We start from the raw sequence: 14,825 nt of genomic DNA, 5'->3' as shown, positions 1-14,825 counted from the left end.
TACAGGACCATCCAGGTGTACCTGTTTTTATAGATTGTATACAGCCCTCATTTCAAAAGGCTCCAGAGTCACGTTGCCCGGGTTCTCCCATGCCCGCTACCCCTTATCAGCTGGGACGACACCACTGCCGTAGGATATCTCATTCACCAAGATAGCTCAGCAACTTGGCCAAAGTTGAGGGAACCGATACGGTGGAACGTTATTCAACTGTGAAAAAGGAAGGAAACACTGACGCATGCTACAGTGCGGTGAATCTCGTGTACATCATGCCGAGCAAAGGAAGCCAGATACCAAAGGTCACACACTGTATGATTCCACGTACATGAGATGTCCAGAAAAAGCAAATCTACAGAGATTGAAAGTGGATTAGTGATTGCCTAGGGCTGGGGTGGGGGCAGAGGGGACAGACTGTAATTGGTAGCGAATTTCTTTTTGGGGTGATGACAATGTTCTGGAACGAGAGAGTGGTGATGGTTGCGCAACTCTGTGAATGTGCTAAAACTCACTGAACCGAACACTTTAAAAGGGTGCATTTTACGGTATGAGAATTATATCTCAGTTTTTAAAAAAAAGTTGGGGCAGCTGAGAGGATAGATTCTTGTCTGTCGTGGGGTCTCCCAGGCTTCAAGGGGGCAGGTGGGGTCTTCAAGGAAGGCTCCTGAGGAGTGTGACAGGGGAGGCAGATGCCTTGCCTGAGGTCACGCAGTGGTCAGTGCCCCGAATGCAGCCTGCAGCGTGGAAAGTGAAGACAAAGTTAATGTGGTCCGGATCTTCTTTCCACTCTCTTAGTGGAAGGTTTGGGATAAGCAGCTTCCAGCTTTTTTTGAATTTGCATGAGGAAGAGCAGGAAGGAAGGGGGGGGGGGGGAGGAGAGGAGGCAGCAGCTGTCAAGTGATTAGCAGAAATAGCTTTTCTGTACTTTATAGAATCTCACTCTTTTTTAAAATTTAAATTTATTTAACAAATGCTTATGTAGAACGAACCATGTGCCAGGCACTGTTCTCAGCACTTTACAAAAACGGACTCCTTTATTCCCCCCCCACACATCCCACAACACAGCAAGGTAGCTACTTTTCTTATTCTCCTCTTAACAAATGAATGCATTAAGGAGCTCAGAGCTTGAGGACTCCTTCAAGGCCACACAGCTGGTAAGAGGCAGAGATTTGGACCCAAGCCCCAGACTCCATGTTCTTAATGGGTATGCAATGCTGTCATTCATTCACTCATTCATCATGTAAATGTCTACTGAGTGTTGACTATGTCACTTTGACAAGTTGGGGGGGGGGGGTGGTGGGAGGGGAAAAAACTCACTGCCAGGGGCCGATGACTTCTGATGTCAGAAACGGGTACAACAGAGGGCTCATTGGGAGTGGGTGACTCCACTTGACAGATGAGGCTGAAGGGAGAGAGAGGACATGCTGTGCTCAAGGAGGTAGGTTCCTGGGTGTAGGCAAGTCTGGCTAGGAGGCCAGCCGCCCATCTCCACTTGCTAAGTGTGTCACTGTGGAGTTTTGCAGGATGGAGGCCCAGGGGAGGCAGTCAACGGAAGTTTCCACTGGTCTCTGCCTACCCCAGCTGTGGCCCTGCATGGGCGGGTTCTGGGCCTTGGACCAGCTTCCTTTCTGAGCCAGGAGGCTTGGGTGTCCTTCTCCAGCCACCTGGCAAAAGAGCTGTAACTGAATCCCTTCTGCCACTTTGTGTCCCTGAGGGGGCCAAACCATGTGTGTGTTCGGCACAGAGAAACTCAGGCCTGATTTGTGGGAACAGGAGTCCGCAGAGAGGATCCTGTGGACTGTTTGATCCTCTAAGCCAAAACCAAAGGTGCCCCTGACTCACAGGTTTTAGGCCAGCAGGACTCAGCATTTCCAGACTCTGGACGCTTGTGATGTAGCTAAAGTCCCCTGAGGGGCAGGGCAGAGTGGTTCAGGGCTGAGGTCTGGGTCAGACCGGTTGTGCTCCAACCCTACCACTTACTGACTGTGTGATGCCTTCCCAAACCTCCACTCACTTATCTGTAAAATGGGGAAATTCTAATTCCCATCTTGGGGCACTGCAAAGAAATGCAGTTAGCGCCCTAAAAATATCATAGCAACAATGTCTGACACTGGACCTCACAACCCCAGGGACTCTCTGGCTGGAGATATGCCACTGGATGGACCCTGTATTTTGGGGCCCCCGCCTTCTGGATGGAGCCTGAGTTCTGGCCGTTCCCCTCACCAGTGCCTGGCATGTCTCCATCGATGCAGCAGCCATTACTTACTTGAGGAAGGTAGCACCTTCCCTTTCAGGGTCAGGGACAGTTGTGCCCACGCACCCATCTGCTGCCGCCCAGCCCTCTGCCCTCCGCTGTTATCTGGGGGCTCCAGATGGAGCTCTTCTGACAAGAGGTTTGTTACAACAGGAAGTCAGCCTTCCTTGGATGCATGCGTTGAATCCATGGCCTGTCATTCCCCTCCCAGGACACCTTTCTGGGGCTTTTTGGATCACCAGCAAGTTTAAGTTATTTTTTTCTTTGCTTGTGAGCATTTATTAGCCCTAGTGTGTCCCAAGAACTGAGACAGGCATGTGTGAGGTCAGTGCTGTGGAAAAACATGTAGCCCAGGCCTCTGGCACACAACACACAAGCTAGTACATGGCTAAAGGATGTGATAAATGGTATTGAGGAAATGAATGGGCTAAAAGGACAGAATAGGGAAGAAGACAGTCTTGCAGGGGAGAAGGTGGGGGAAGATGTCCCACAAAGAAGGACCAGCACAGATGAGTCCCTGAAGCCAGAGTATCTCTTCAGCCCCCCGGTCCAGCTGTCCTACCTCTCTGGAAACCCCAGTTACTCAAGCCTTCTTCTTCCTTCACTATCAAGTAAATTGATTAGTGGTCCAAGCAGACGGAATGGCCAGTGCAAAGGCTCTATGGTAGGAGCAGGTGGTGGGCACATGAGTGTCCCGGGGCTGACATTAAAAAGTACCACAAAAATAAATAAGTAAATAATAAAAAGTACCACAAACTGGGTGGCTTAAACAGCAGAAACTTTTTTACTCCACAGTCTGAAGGCTAAACGCCAGAGATCAAGGTGTTGGTAGAGTAGGTTCCCTCTGCAGGCTTGAAGGAGAATCGGTTCCATGTCTTTCTCCGACCTTCTGGTGTTGCTGGTAATCTTTGGAGTCCTTGGCCGGTAGAGGAATCACCCAAACCTGTGCTTTCATCTTGACATGGTGAAGACACTATATGAGTGTCTGTGACCAAATGTCCCTCAGTCATATTGGATTAGCAGTCTCCCCCCCCACCCCCACTCTAGTATGACCTCATCTTAACTAATTACATTTGCGACGACCTATTTCCAGATAAGGTCACATTCAGACGTACTGGGTAGGACACATGAATTTTGTTGGTGGCGGGAAGGGGGCACAAGTGAACCCATAAAAATGTGTTTTAGAAAGAACAAGGTCGGGGGCACCTGAGTGGCTTAGCCAGTTAAGTGTCTGACTTCGGCTTAGGTCATGATCTCACAGTTTGTGAGTTTAAGCCCCGCATTAGGTTCTGTGCTGACAGCTCAGAGCCTGGAGCCTGCTTCAGATTGTGTGTGTGTGTGTGTGTGTGTGTGTGTGTGTGTGTGTGCCCCTCCCCTGCTCACACTCTGTGTGTCTCTCAAAAATAAATAAACATTAAAAAAAGCAGAAGAAAAGAAAAATAGCAAGGCTGGCGTGGCTGGAGCGGAGTGAAGGTGGCTAGTGGGAGAGATTGCCTGGAGCCTGGCTGGCCACAGCAAGGAGTGTGGGACACATTCTGAGCATCTAGGCCTGTTCTGACTACATCATTTCATCCGGGGAGAAGGAGAGACTGTAGAATAGTCAGAGGAAGTGCAGAAACTCAAGGGCAGTGTGGCCGCCGCCAGTAGGAGTTGAAGTACTAAGTGTGGAGAAGGGGGAAATTGTGACCACAGGGCCCCAGGGACAATGCCTGGCTGTTTCCCAGCTGCCCAGGAGAACAAGCGAGCTGCTGAGCAAGGTGTTCCTGAAGGAGTGGGGTACTGGGCCACAATGGGATTCAAATCCACATTCACCAGTTTTCATTGTGTGACCTTGGGTTAGTTACTTGGCCTCTCTGGGTTCCAATTTTTTCATTTGTCAAATGAGGATGCCATTCAGAGGACGAAATGGAAGAAAATACACAGCTGGAGGAGCACAGTGAAGGCTCCTCGAGTGCCAACTCCTCTGAGACAACATCTGGTGACCTCCTCACCATCCCATTTTACAGATGAGGAAATAGAGGCTCAGAGAAGGCAAGTGACTTGCCCAAGGTCCCTCAGTGAGAAAGTAGAAGAGACATGAACTGAGCCTGTCCAGTTCCGAAACACGCACCCCTTTCCTTCCACATGCTTTCAAAAAATGTCAACATCCCTCTGCCTGTCACAGAGGTGGGCCCAGGCCAGGGCCTCTGGCTCCCTCCTGCATTGGATCCCAAGGAAGTACTCAGATAGGGCTGGTCAGGAGCAGTTTTTGCAGACCTGTGTTCTGCTGCATTTGAGTCTTGTTGCCTGGGGAATGAAAATTCTGGTTGCCTTCAGTGAACCGCCCGGCGAGCTTGAGCTTGGGTTTCATACTCTGGGAGGCAAGCTTGGGATATACCCATTTTCCAGGTGGTAAAAGAGGCTTAGAGAAAGAAAGGATGTGCCTCTGTCGGGAGGAAGTTGAACTGTGGCCACCAGCACAGAATTTGCCCACTTGGCTTTGTCCGCAGGCTATGCAGGCTTCTGATAAGTGCCTGCCTACTGCGCACTCTCCCCTGGGGAACAGGGGCTCCTTATTCTAACCCTGGTGTGTCTGCTGTGTCTGTACAAGGCAAGCAGCTTCAACATACGGCAGGAAGATGCACTGGGCTGGCCTTGTGGGGCCTGGGGTGACACTAAGGGCACCAGGCACAGTTCCATCTCTTCCTTGCCCCTCCCTCGCCTCTGCCCTTCTGAGCTGGGAGGAGCCGGGAGGGATGGGGGAGGAGGTGCGTGTCCTCAGATGCCTGCACTATTTTTGGAGCTGCTTTGATCCTGATTCCGGGGCACGTGGACTGTGACAGGCTCTTGGAGCAGACCCCATTTGCATACAGTCAGCTATGGATGCCGGCTTACCCCGGAGGCTCCTACCCTGGCACTTCTGGAACGGGGCACAGACTCTCGCCCTCCAAACTGGATGCCTTGTATTTCTTTTGCTTTCCTAACTGCCAGGGCTGGAACCTCCAGGACAATGTTGAACAGACGTGGCCAGAGTGGACATCCTTCCCTTGTTCCTGATCTTACGGGGAAAGCATTCCATCTTTTGGCATGGAGTATGATGTTAAACTGTGATTTATCAGGTTGAAGATGTTCCTTTCTATTCTTCATTTGTGGAGTGTTTTTATCATGAAGAGGTGTTAGATTACGTCCAGAGTGTTTTTCTGAAAGATGCCTTCTTTTAAAATGTTCCAGGCAAGCTCACTTTTTCTTCTGAGGGTGAAGTCTCAAATGCAAATCCAAAGAGTGAGTTGCAAATCATTGCTCAGGCACTGGTGTGTCACAGCTCTTAAACAGGTGTCTGCTCTTGTAAAGGAGACCACAGCCCAGCAGGAGGGAGGAGGCTAGAGCCCCCAGCCCAGCAGGAGGGAGGAGGCTAGGGCCCCCAGCCCCCTTGACACTCACTCCCCCTCTGCCCGTAGGCCTATGAGAAGCGCTTCCCCACCTGCCCGCAGATCCCCGTCTTCCTGGGCAGCGAGGTCCTGCGCGAGTCCCGCAGCGCAGACGGGGCGGTGCACGTGGTGGAGCGGAGCTGCAGGTTGCGCGTGGAGGCCCCGCGGCTGCTGCGCAAGGTGGGTGTGGAGGGGTTCCCAGAAGTGCCGGGGGGCCCCACGGAGGAGGGGACTGGAAAGGGGGGGATCAGGGGGCGGGCTCAGGTGGTGAAGCCAGTGAGTATGCATATGAGTGTAGGTGCTGGTGGTACACGTCCTGGGGTTGGGGTTGGGGCCTGCGGAAAGGGGGCGGTCGTTCTAGGTCGGAGGGCCGGTCTGGGAAGGACAAAGGCCTAGGAGCTAGGGACTGGGGCTGCTGGGCAGGCTCCGGGTGGGGCACAGGGGGTCTTGGGGTTTGTGGGTGTTGGGCTGGGTACGGGATACTGCCGGCTGGTGGGCAGGCGCGGGGTCTTGGGGTCTTGGTGAGTCTTGGTATCCAGCAGCCCCCACCCCCTTCGCTGCTCCTTCCCTTGCAGATTGCCGGCGTAGAGCACGTGGTCTTTGTGCAGAGAAACGTGTTGAACTGGAGGGAGAGGACCCTCCTCATTGAAGCCCACAATGAGACCTTCGCCAACCGCGTGGTGGTCAACGAGAACTGCAGCTACACTGTAAGCCTGCGTCCCGCCCCCTTCCTGCGTCCCGCCCTCTTCCTGTGTCCTGCAGTCCACGCATCAGCCTGGCTGCCTCTCCCCTGCTCCCAGGGCCTTGTCGGATAAATTGCAGGACACTCACTTACATCTGCAATTTAGATACACAGCTGATACTTTTCTGTTTGTTTAAATAGCCTCAAATACCGCTTGGGACATACTTACCAAAATATTATTCGTTGTTTATCTGAAATTCAAATATGGCATCCTGTATTTTATTGGGGAAAGCTGGCAACCTGCCTCCACCTCCCTCTTCTCTCTGTCCTTTTCTTCCTCCTTGAAAGGGAGGCTCATTTACGTTTTTTTTTTTTTAATTTTTAATGTTTATTTATTTTTGACAGACAGAGAGACAGATCATGAGTAGGGGACAGGCAGAGAGAGAGGGAGACACAGGCTCTGTGTCCGAAGCAGGCTCCAGGCTCTGAGCTGTCAGTACAGAGCCCAACGCGGGGCTCGAACCCACGAACCATGAGATCATGACCTAGGCCAAAGTCAGACCCTTAAACGACTGAGCCATCCAGCGGCCCCTATAGTTTCTTCATCTGTAAAATGGGGTTAATGATGACACCTCCCACATGGGTTGTGGTGAGAAGTAGGGGAAGAAAAGTATCCGAAACCCCTTAGAAGAGGGCCTGGCACGTACCAAGCCCTGTATGTGTGTTACCTTTTCAGATCATTAATAGTAATTATTATTATTCTCCAGTACACACTGACTGAGCACCTACTATGTGCTGGGCATCCGGCCAGAGCACGGACTAGTCCCCCTGACCTTTGTTCTCACAAGGACCTCCATTCCAGTGGCAGATACAGACAAGAAAAAAGGTCAACGTAATCTTACAACTTCACAAATACTAAGAAGGGATCCAGAAGACAGGATTAGGGAAAATAAGAGGAGAGGCACTCTGTTAGGTAACAGTGTCCCACTGAAGCCACCAAGCTGAGAGCTGGTGGATGAGAGGGCTGGGAACAGAGTTCTGGGGTGGGAACAGCATGTGTGAAGACCCATAGGTGGATGAGTGAAGTCTGAGAATGGGGGCTGCAGGGGCAGGGTCCTGCTGCCCCCGGGTTGGAGTGAGGGAGGAGCCTGGAGGCGTTTGCTGGGATGGAGCCCAGCTCTGCCACCTCCTTGCTGAATGATGTTGGGCAAGTTGCTTCCCCTCCCCAGGCCACCCCTTGCATACCTGTCAGCAGAGCCCGCCTCATCCGGTGCTGGCTAGAGCCTATAAGACAATGTAGGTAAAGCTCCTTTAGCCTGTGCTAGATCCCGAATGCTAGTTTTCATGATGATAACTCCAGTGTTGTAACTATGGTTCATTAGAGCCTTCCCTATGGGGGAGGGGGGGCATTGCCTTGTGTATCTGTCCCATCTCTAGCATTTGGCATGGTGCCTAGTATACAGCAGGTGTCCAGTAAATGCCCATTGCTTTTTCTTTCCACACCTCCAGCTCCTCTGGGAATTGGACCCAGAATATTCCAATGCTTACCTCTAGGGAGTTGTGTGGGTGGCAGCTTTTTATAAATCACTTTTAGTGCATTTATAATATGTATTTAGTGCATATTTCTCAGCATGAGTTCTACCAACCGCTGAATTAGCGTCACTGAGGCTGCTTGGGAAATGCAGGTTTTCAGGCCCTGCCCTGGACCTATTTGGCCCAGGCATCTGCATATTTAAATTTTTTTTTAAATGTGTATTTATTTTTGAGAGAGAGAGAAAGAATGAGCCGTGGAGGGGCAGAGAGAGGGAGACACAGAATCTGAAGCAGGTTCCAGGCTCTGAGCTGTCAGCACAGAGCCCAATACGGGGCTTGAACTCACAAACTGTGAAATCATGATCTGAGTTGAAGTCGGATGTTTAACCGACTGAGCCATCCAGGTGCCCAGCATCTGCATGTTTCACAGACTCCCTGGTAATACTTCTGCCCAGGAAAGTTTGAGAGGGACTAAGTCTGGGTCTGCATAGAAGCTCTGTCAACAAAGTTTGTCCGTGTGTGTGTGTGTGTGTGTGTGTGTGTGTGTGTGTGTATTTGTTTACAATAAATATGTAACATAATAAATACTTCAAAATATATATTTAAAATATGTAATAGTTATATATAACTTACATATAATTATATATTAAGTACATTAACTCATTTATAAAGTTTATTTTGAGGGAGAGAGATAGAGTGAGAGATAGTTGGGGAGGGGCAGACAGAGGGAGAGAGAGATTCCCAAGCAGGCTCCACACTGTCAGCGCAGAGACTGACGTGAGGCTCGAACTCACAAACCATCAGATCATGGCCTGAGCCGAAACCAGGAGCCAGTCACCCAACCGACTGCGCCACCCAGGTGCCCCTAAATATATTACTCATTTAAATATATCATTATAGAACAGTTTTTAAGGGACAGGCTTGCAGATGCCAGACCCACTTCCTTCCAGCCCCTCATGAGAAGGCTCTTTGTTCTCTAACACTTGGCATTGTTCTCCGGGTGGGGTTGCTGCCCCCCCACTCCGGTATTGCCATGCTGTCCACAGCTGCTCTGGTTGGGCCCAGATCACCAAGAGAGCCCTGAGGGGGGGGCACTGCATCCCCCACAATGAGACTTGTCACTGCGGCTGCCTGGCTTTCAGGTCCACCCCGAGAATGAAGAGTGGACTTGCTTTGAGCAATCCGCCTCGCTCGACATCCGGTCCTTCTTTGGCTTCGAAAGTGCCTTGGAGAAGATCGCCATGAAGCAGTACACAGCTAACGTCAAGAGGGTAAGGGGTGGGCTCCATCAGTCACAGGGAGGAAGGTACACAGACCTCAGAGCCTGGTTCAAAACCTGCTCTGACACCTGACAACCCAAGTGACATCGGGCAAGATCGATCCTTAACCTTCCTTGGCCTCAGTCTTTTCATCCATAGAGTGAGTATCCTAACAATGACCATAACACACAAGATAATGAGTGGAAACCACCTGGCCTGAAATGGGGGCACCATAATCATTATCCAGATGCTCCCTGATGTTTGGGGCTTGTGTAGTGAACTCTGGACAGAGAAGGGGCATTCTGTGGTGCTTTTTCCTGGTTAAAATTGGTTGCTGTGTAAGGCTCTCAGACCTGTCCCTGAGAGGCCTTTTCGCATAATGAAACGGGTGAAATTCATTTCAACGATGTATTTTAACCCACGTGTTACCTATAGAAAACCTACCAATGAGCTATTTTACATTCTTTGTTCCGTCCTAAGTCTTGGAAATCCGGTTCATATCTGACGCTCACAGCACATCTCCATTTGGACCAGCCACATTTCAAGTTCTCCGTAGCTACGTGTCAGGGGTGGGGCTGCAGCCAGGTGGGAGTGACTCCCAGGCTGATGAGGTTATCCCTGCTCTCCTGCCCTGCGGCTCATATGCCTCTGGTCTCTCTGGCTTCCAGGGGAAGGAGGTGATTGAACATTACCTGAACGAGCTTATCTCCCAGGGCACCTCTCACATTCCCCGATGGACGCCTGCCCCCGTCCGAGAGGAGGACGCCCGCTCCCAGGCTGGGCCGAGGGATCCGGGCTCCCTGGAGGTTGACGGGCCCATCGGTGCTCCAGGCCCTGCGCCTGAGGTGGTGGTTACAGACGGTAGGTCCCTGTGGCTGAAGCCAGCGGGCCAGGCCTGTACCCTTGTGCCCCCCACAACTGCCCCAGTCCCTGGAAACCTGCTTTGTGTTTGCTCACTCCGCGCGGGAAGAGTTGCTGCGGGTCCCCTTGGGAATGGGTCTACGAACTGGAAAGACTCAGCTTCCGCCCTTTCCCGCTGCTTTACCCTCTCTTCCTTCCTTCCGGCCCAAGAGCCAGAACTGGTTTATTTCTAAATCAGGAATTGACCTGATCTGGTGCCTCAGGGCTGCCCTTTTCTCTGGTTTTATTACTATTTTTAATTATATGAGTAATGTATGGAGATGGTAGAAAGAAATATTCAAACTTCTTGGAAGATGTAAATGAGGAAGTAAGACTCTTCTTCTCTCTGGAGGCAATACTAATTTTGTGGTCGTATTTCGTGAAACTACCTAGCCATATATATGTACATACGTATACACACATGTGTATATACAGGCATGCATACCTGTATAATTTATGCTGAGCCAACATTACACATTCTGCTTGATGTTTTGCTTTTTTTCATTTACTAATGTTGCTTGAACAGCTTTCTATGTCAGTGCATCTGTTTCAGCACTTTGCGGTATTTCATGGTGTGGCTGCACCATAACTCATTTATTAATAAACATTTATTATTGGGGCACCTGGATGGCTCAGTCAATTAAACATCTGACTCTTGATTTCGGCTCAGGTCATGATCTCATGGTTTGCAGGTTCAAGACCCATGTTGGGCTCTGCACTGACAGCATGGAGCCTGCTTAGGATTCTCTCTCTGCCCCTCCCCTGCTTGCTCTCTCTCTCTCTCTATTTCTCTCTCAAAATAAATAAATAAACTTAAAAAATAAACATTTATTATTATTTTTGTTAGTTTATTTATCTAGTCTTCTCTTTATGGACGTGAGGTTTCCAGTTTTTAAAACATAGAAATAATGTAGTGTATCTTTGTACTTAAGTTTACTTACTTGTTTTGAGAGAGGGAAAGCCCCAGCTGGGGAGGCACAGAGAGAGAGGGAAACAGAGAATCCCAAATAGGCTCTGCACGTGAGTGTAGAGCCTGATGTGGGGCTTGAACTCATGAACCATGAGATCATGACCTGAACTGAAGTCAGACACTTAACTGACTGAACCACCCAGGTGCCCCATTAAGATTTTATTTTTAAATAATCTCTACCCCCAACGTGGGGCTTGACCTCACAATCCTGAGATTAAGAGTCACATGTTCCACCCACAGAGTCAGCCAAGCACCCCTATAGCATAAAATTTTTACAGTTGAATTGCTGGGTCAAAGGTTATATGCAGGTAAAATTTTGGCAGATTTACCAGTTAGACCTTCAAAGATTGGTTGTACTAATCAATGTTCCCCCAAAAGTGTGTAGCTATGTCTATTCCTGACTTCACTCTGGCTCCCCACGAGACTATTATTAAATGTTTTAAACTTCTGAAAGCAAAAAGTGACCTCTAGTAAATTAGTGATTAGGTCTTTCCTCATGAATGAGGCCAAATATTATTTTCTCATGCTTAGTGACTCCATATGGCTTTTTTGTGAATCTCTCTGTTCTTGTACTTTGTCTATTTTCCTGTTTGCCCATGGATTTCTTTCTTTTTTTAATTAAAAAAAATTTTATTTATTTATTTTTGAGAGAGAACGAGACAGAGCACGAGTGGGAGAGGGGCAGAGAGAGAGGGAGACACAAAATCTGAAGCAGGCTCCAAGCCGTCAGCACAGAGCCCAATGTGGAGCTCAAACTCACAAACCGTGAGATCATGACCTGAGCCGAAGTCGGAGGCTTAACCAACTGGGCCACACAGGCATCCCTGACCATTGATTTCTCATTGCTTTGTAAGAACTCTTCATATGTAAGGCAATTAGCCTTTTGTCATATTTTCGGCTTTTATTGATAATGGGAAATGTTTACAATATAATTTTAAATAAATTTAAAAAAACTCTAGGACACAAAACTACACATACTCCCTGAGTTCAGTTTTAGCTCTGTGCATTTGTGCTCATGATGATTCATTCTTTTGGGGTCACTGAAATGTCAGGCTTGGCTTTCTTAGAGATATGCCACATAACCAGTAAATTACATCTGGGGCATTGTGTAGGGAGAACAAAATTCATTCATTCACAAATATTTATTCTGTACCAACTCTGTGCTAGCTGGCTGCTGTTGTATGTGAACTTTTAAAATATTTTAAAAATTAGGGGCGCTTGGGTGGCTCAGTCCGTTAAGCGACTGACTTCGGCTCAGATCATGATGTCACAGTTTGTGGGTTTGAGCTCCACGTGGGGCTCTGTGCTGACAGCTCAGAGCCTGGAGCCTGCTTTGGATTCTGTGTCTCCCTCTCTCTCTGCCCCTCCCCTGCTTGTGTTCTGTCTCTGCTCTCAAAAGTGAATAAACGTTAAAAATTTTTTTAAATATTAGAAAAATTAAAACTTCTGCCTCTTCTTGCACACATTGTCTGGTGGTCATGACTTTTACCCTAATTTTACGCCAGGCTTTTCCTTCCTTCGCCCTCTGCACTGTGCTCAGGAGGGCTGGCGAGAGTCAGAGTCACCCCCCTTCCACCCTGCTCTGAATCACTGAGCCTTTGTGCTCAGGAGAAAGGGGCCTTCACAGCCGCATAGAGGCCGGAAGGATGCTGGTATCTCCTGTCTCCCTTGTGTTCTCTCTCTCATCCTGTCCACCCCTCCTTACCGTCTCCAGCATCTCCCCTTCTGACCACTCTGTTTGGGGGGTCTGGACGCCACCTGTCCCCATACACCACCAGCATCCCTCCTGCTTCTGTTTACCCAGATGCCTGCTGACCTCCAGCCCTGGACTTTTCTTGTTTTAGAGGGAACCATTGGGTCCTGCTGCTGGAGGTACACACATTCCATTTGTTTTCGTATTGTGCCACCTGAACACAAAGAACAGGCTACACTCATGGGGGCTGCTCTTTGTGGACCGTCTACCCACTGCGGAGATGCTAACATGCTGGTGTGCCTCACCATGCCAGCATCTGCCACCTCAACAGTTAAGAGTGGGCAATGGGTGGGGCGCCTGGATGGCTCAGTCGGTTAAGCATCTGATCTCGACTCAGGTCACGATCTCATGGTTCGTGAGTTCGAGCCCTGTGTCCGGTTCTGTGCTGACAGATGCAGCCTAGAGCCTGCTTCAGATTCTTTGTCTCCCTCTCTCTGCCCCTCCCCTGCTCACACTCTGTCTGTCTCTCAAAAATAATAAATGTTGAAAAACAAATTTTAAAGAGTGGGCAGTGGGACCTCAGGTTGAGCCCAGCCTCTAAATGCCCACACATGCTGACCCCCAAACAGTCCCATTGTGCAGGACAGGACTGAACAGTGTTTGGAATGATCCGTGCAGCTCCCGGGCTGTATTTTGGGGTCAGGGCTCCGTCTACAAAAGGCCTCTAGCCCACAGAGGGGATGGGAGGTGGGAAGGCAAAAGGAACTGTATTTACTGACCATCTCTTGTATGCTCGGTGCACCACATACATCCACTTGCTACTTAACCTGTCTTGGCCTCAGTTTTGTCTTCTGTGAAGTGGGGACAGTAGTGTGCCTGCCTCACTGGGGCGTCGAGACAACTCACTGAGATGGGGCATGTCTAGAAATATGAGTGCGTATTGTTAATTATCTTCAGAGATTGGGTAGCTCCAGGGGGTGGGAATTAGCTTGATGTCCGAAGTCAGAGGAGACAAATCACTTGCCACTGTGAGATCCAAGCTGGCCCCACCATGAGTTTTCAGAAACCCCTTGGAAAGGGCCAGCAAGACCAGAAGATGTGGAGCCCATGTGGCTGTTCTTGGGTGAAAGGGCCACCGTACGGCTTGGAACTGCATTTCAGATCTGAGGCGGCCAATGAGGCGAGGGTTCCAGAAAGGGTAGACCATGTGGTAAAGACAGTGGCATCGCCCTCTGGTCCTGAACGCCTCCACCTTCTCCTGCAGGGGACAAGCTAGATGCAGACTACATTGAGCGCTGCCTGGGTCATCTCACACCCATGCAGGAGAGCTGCCTCATCCAGCTGCGACACTGGCTGCAGGAGACCCACAAAGGCAAGGTGGGTGCAGAGCTGGGGCCTACCAGACCATGTTCAATGACAGCCACTCACCCCAGGCACTGGGGGAGGAAGGGCCAGGTAAACAGGCTGATGTAATCAGCAGTTCTGAAAACTTGTATTTTGCCTTCTTTTTATCATGTATCGTCTCATGTATCTGTAATGCATGTTGTGCATACTGTTGATTGCAGGGTTTCTCATCCTTTGCACTGTTGACATTTGAGGCCCGACAGTTCTTTATGGGGTGGGGTGTGCCCTGTTGGGTGTCGCAGCATCCTGGCCTCCACCACTAGATGCCGGGAGCTCTTCTTCCCCAGTTGTGACAACCCAAAATGGCTCCAGACTCTAAGCCCCATAACAGGAATGTCCACCATGCATGTAGGTCCCAAGCATGGACTTGACCTTCAGCTCTGTTGAATGAGAAATTTGAGCTTGCCCTTCCTCCCTATCCCCTCCCCATGCTGCGTGTGTGTGGGGTGCAGACAAGGAAGTTGCTTTCATGTTGGGCTGTGATTTAACCTGTCTGCTCGTTTTCTCATCTGTGAAAGGGGGATAATGCTAGCATACATCACCTAGACTGAATTACAAGGGACGATCCACATAAAATGCCTACAGTCATGTCTGGCTCGGATGAGCACTCAGGGCAGGGGAGCCTTTACTGGGGCTGGATTTCTCTTGCCTGTCAATATTTGCCCGAGGGAAGGAAGGCGAGCTGGCAGGGACTTAACTTGTCACCTCGGCCTATGAATTAGACTCTGG

At 49.8% G+C, this 14,825-nt stretch overlaps 1 protein-coding gene across 1 annotated transcript in view; it reads left to right on the top strand.

Moving 5' to 3' along the window:
* Positions 1-14,825, top strand: part of SEC14L5 (SEC14 like lipid binding 5) — a 45,181-nt gene that overhangs the window by 10,786 nt on the left and 19,570 nt on the right. Inside the window, exons 3-7 of the mRNA XM_060648383.3 lie at positions 5,686-5,835; positions 6,231-6,362; positions 9,013-9,141; positions 9,798-9,990; positions 13,957-14,069. Of these exons, the coding sequence (XP_060504366.1) occupies positions 5,686-5,835; positions 6,231-6,362; positions 9,013-9,141; positions 9,798-9,990; positions 13,957-14,069 (717 nt within the window). The remainder of the gene's footprint in view (positions 1-5,685; positions 5,836-6,230; positions 6,363-9,012; positions 9,142-9,797; positions 9,991-13,956; positions 14,070-14,825) is intronic.

The sequence above is a fragment of the Panthera onca genome, chromosome E3, assembly GCF_046562875.1.
Source record: "Panthera onca isolate mPanOnc1 chromosome E3, mPanOnc1 haplotype 2, whole genome shotgun sequence".
In the NCBI taxonomy this organism is placed as follows: domain Eukaryota; kingdom Metazoa; phylum Chordata; class Mammalia; order Carnivora; family Felidae; genus Panthera; species Panthera onca.
The sequence above is the reverse complement of the archived record's forward strand: the minus strand, read 5'-3'. Positions and strand labels throughout refer to the sequence as shown.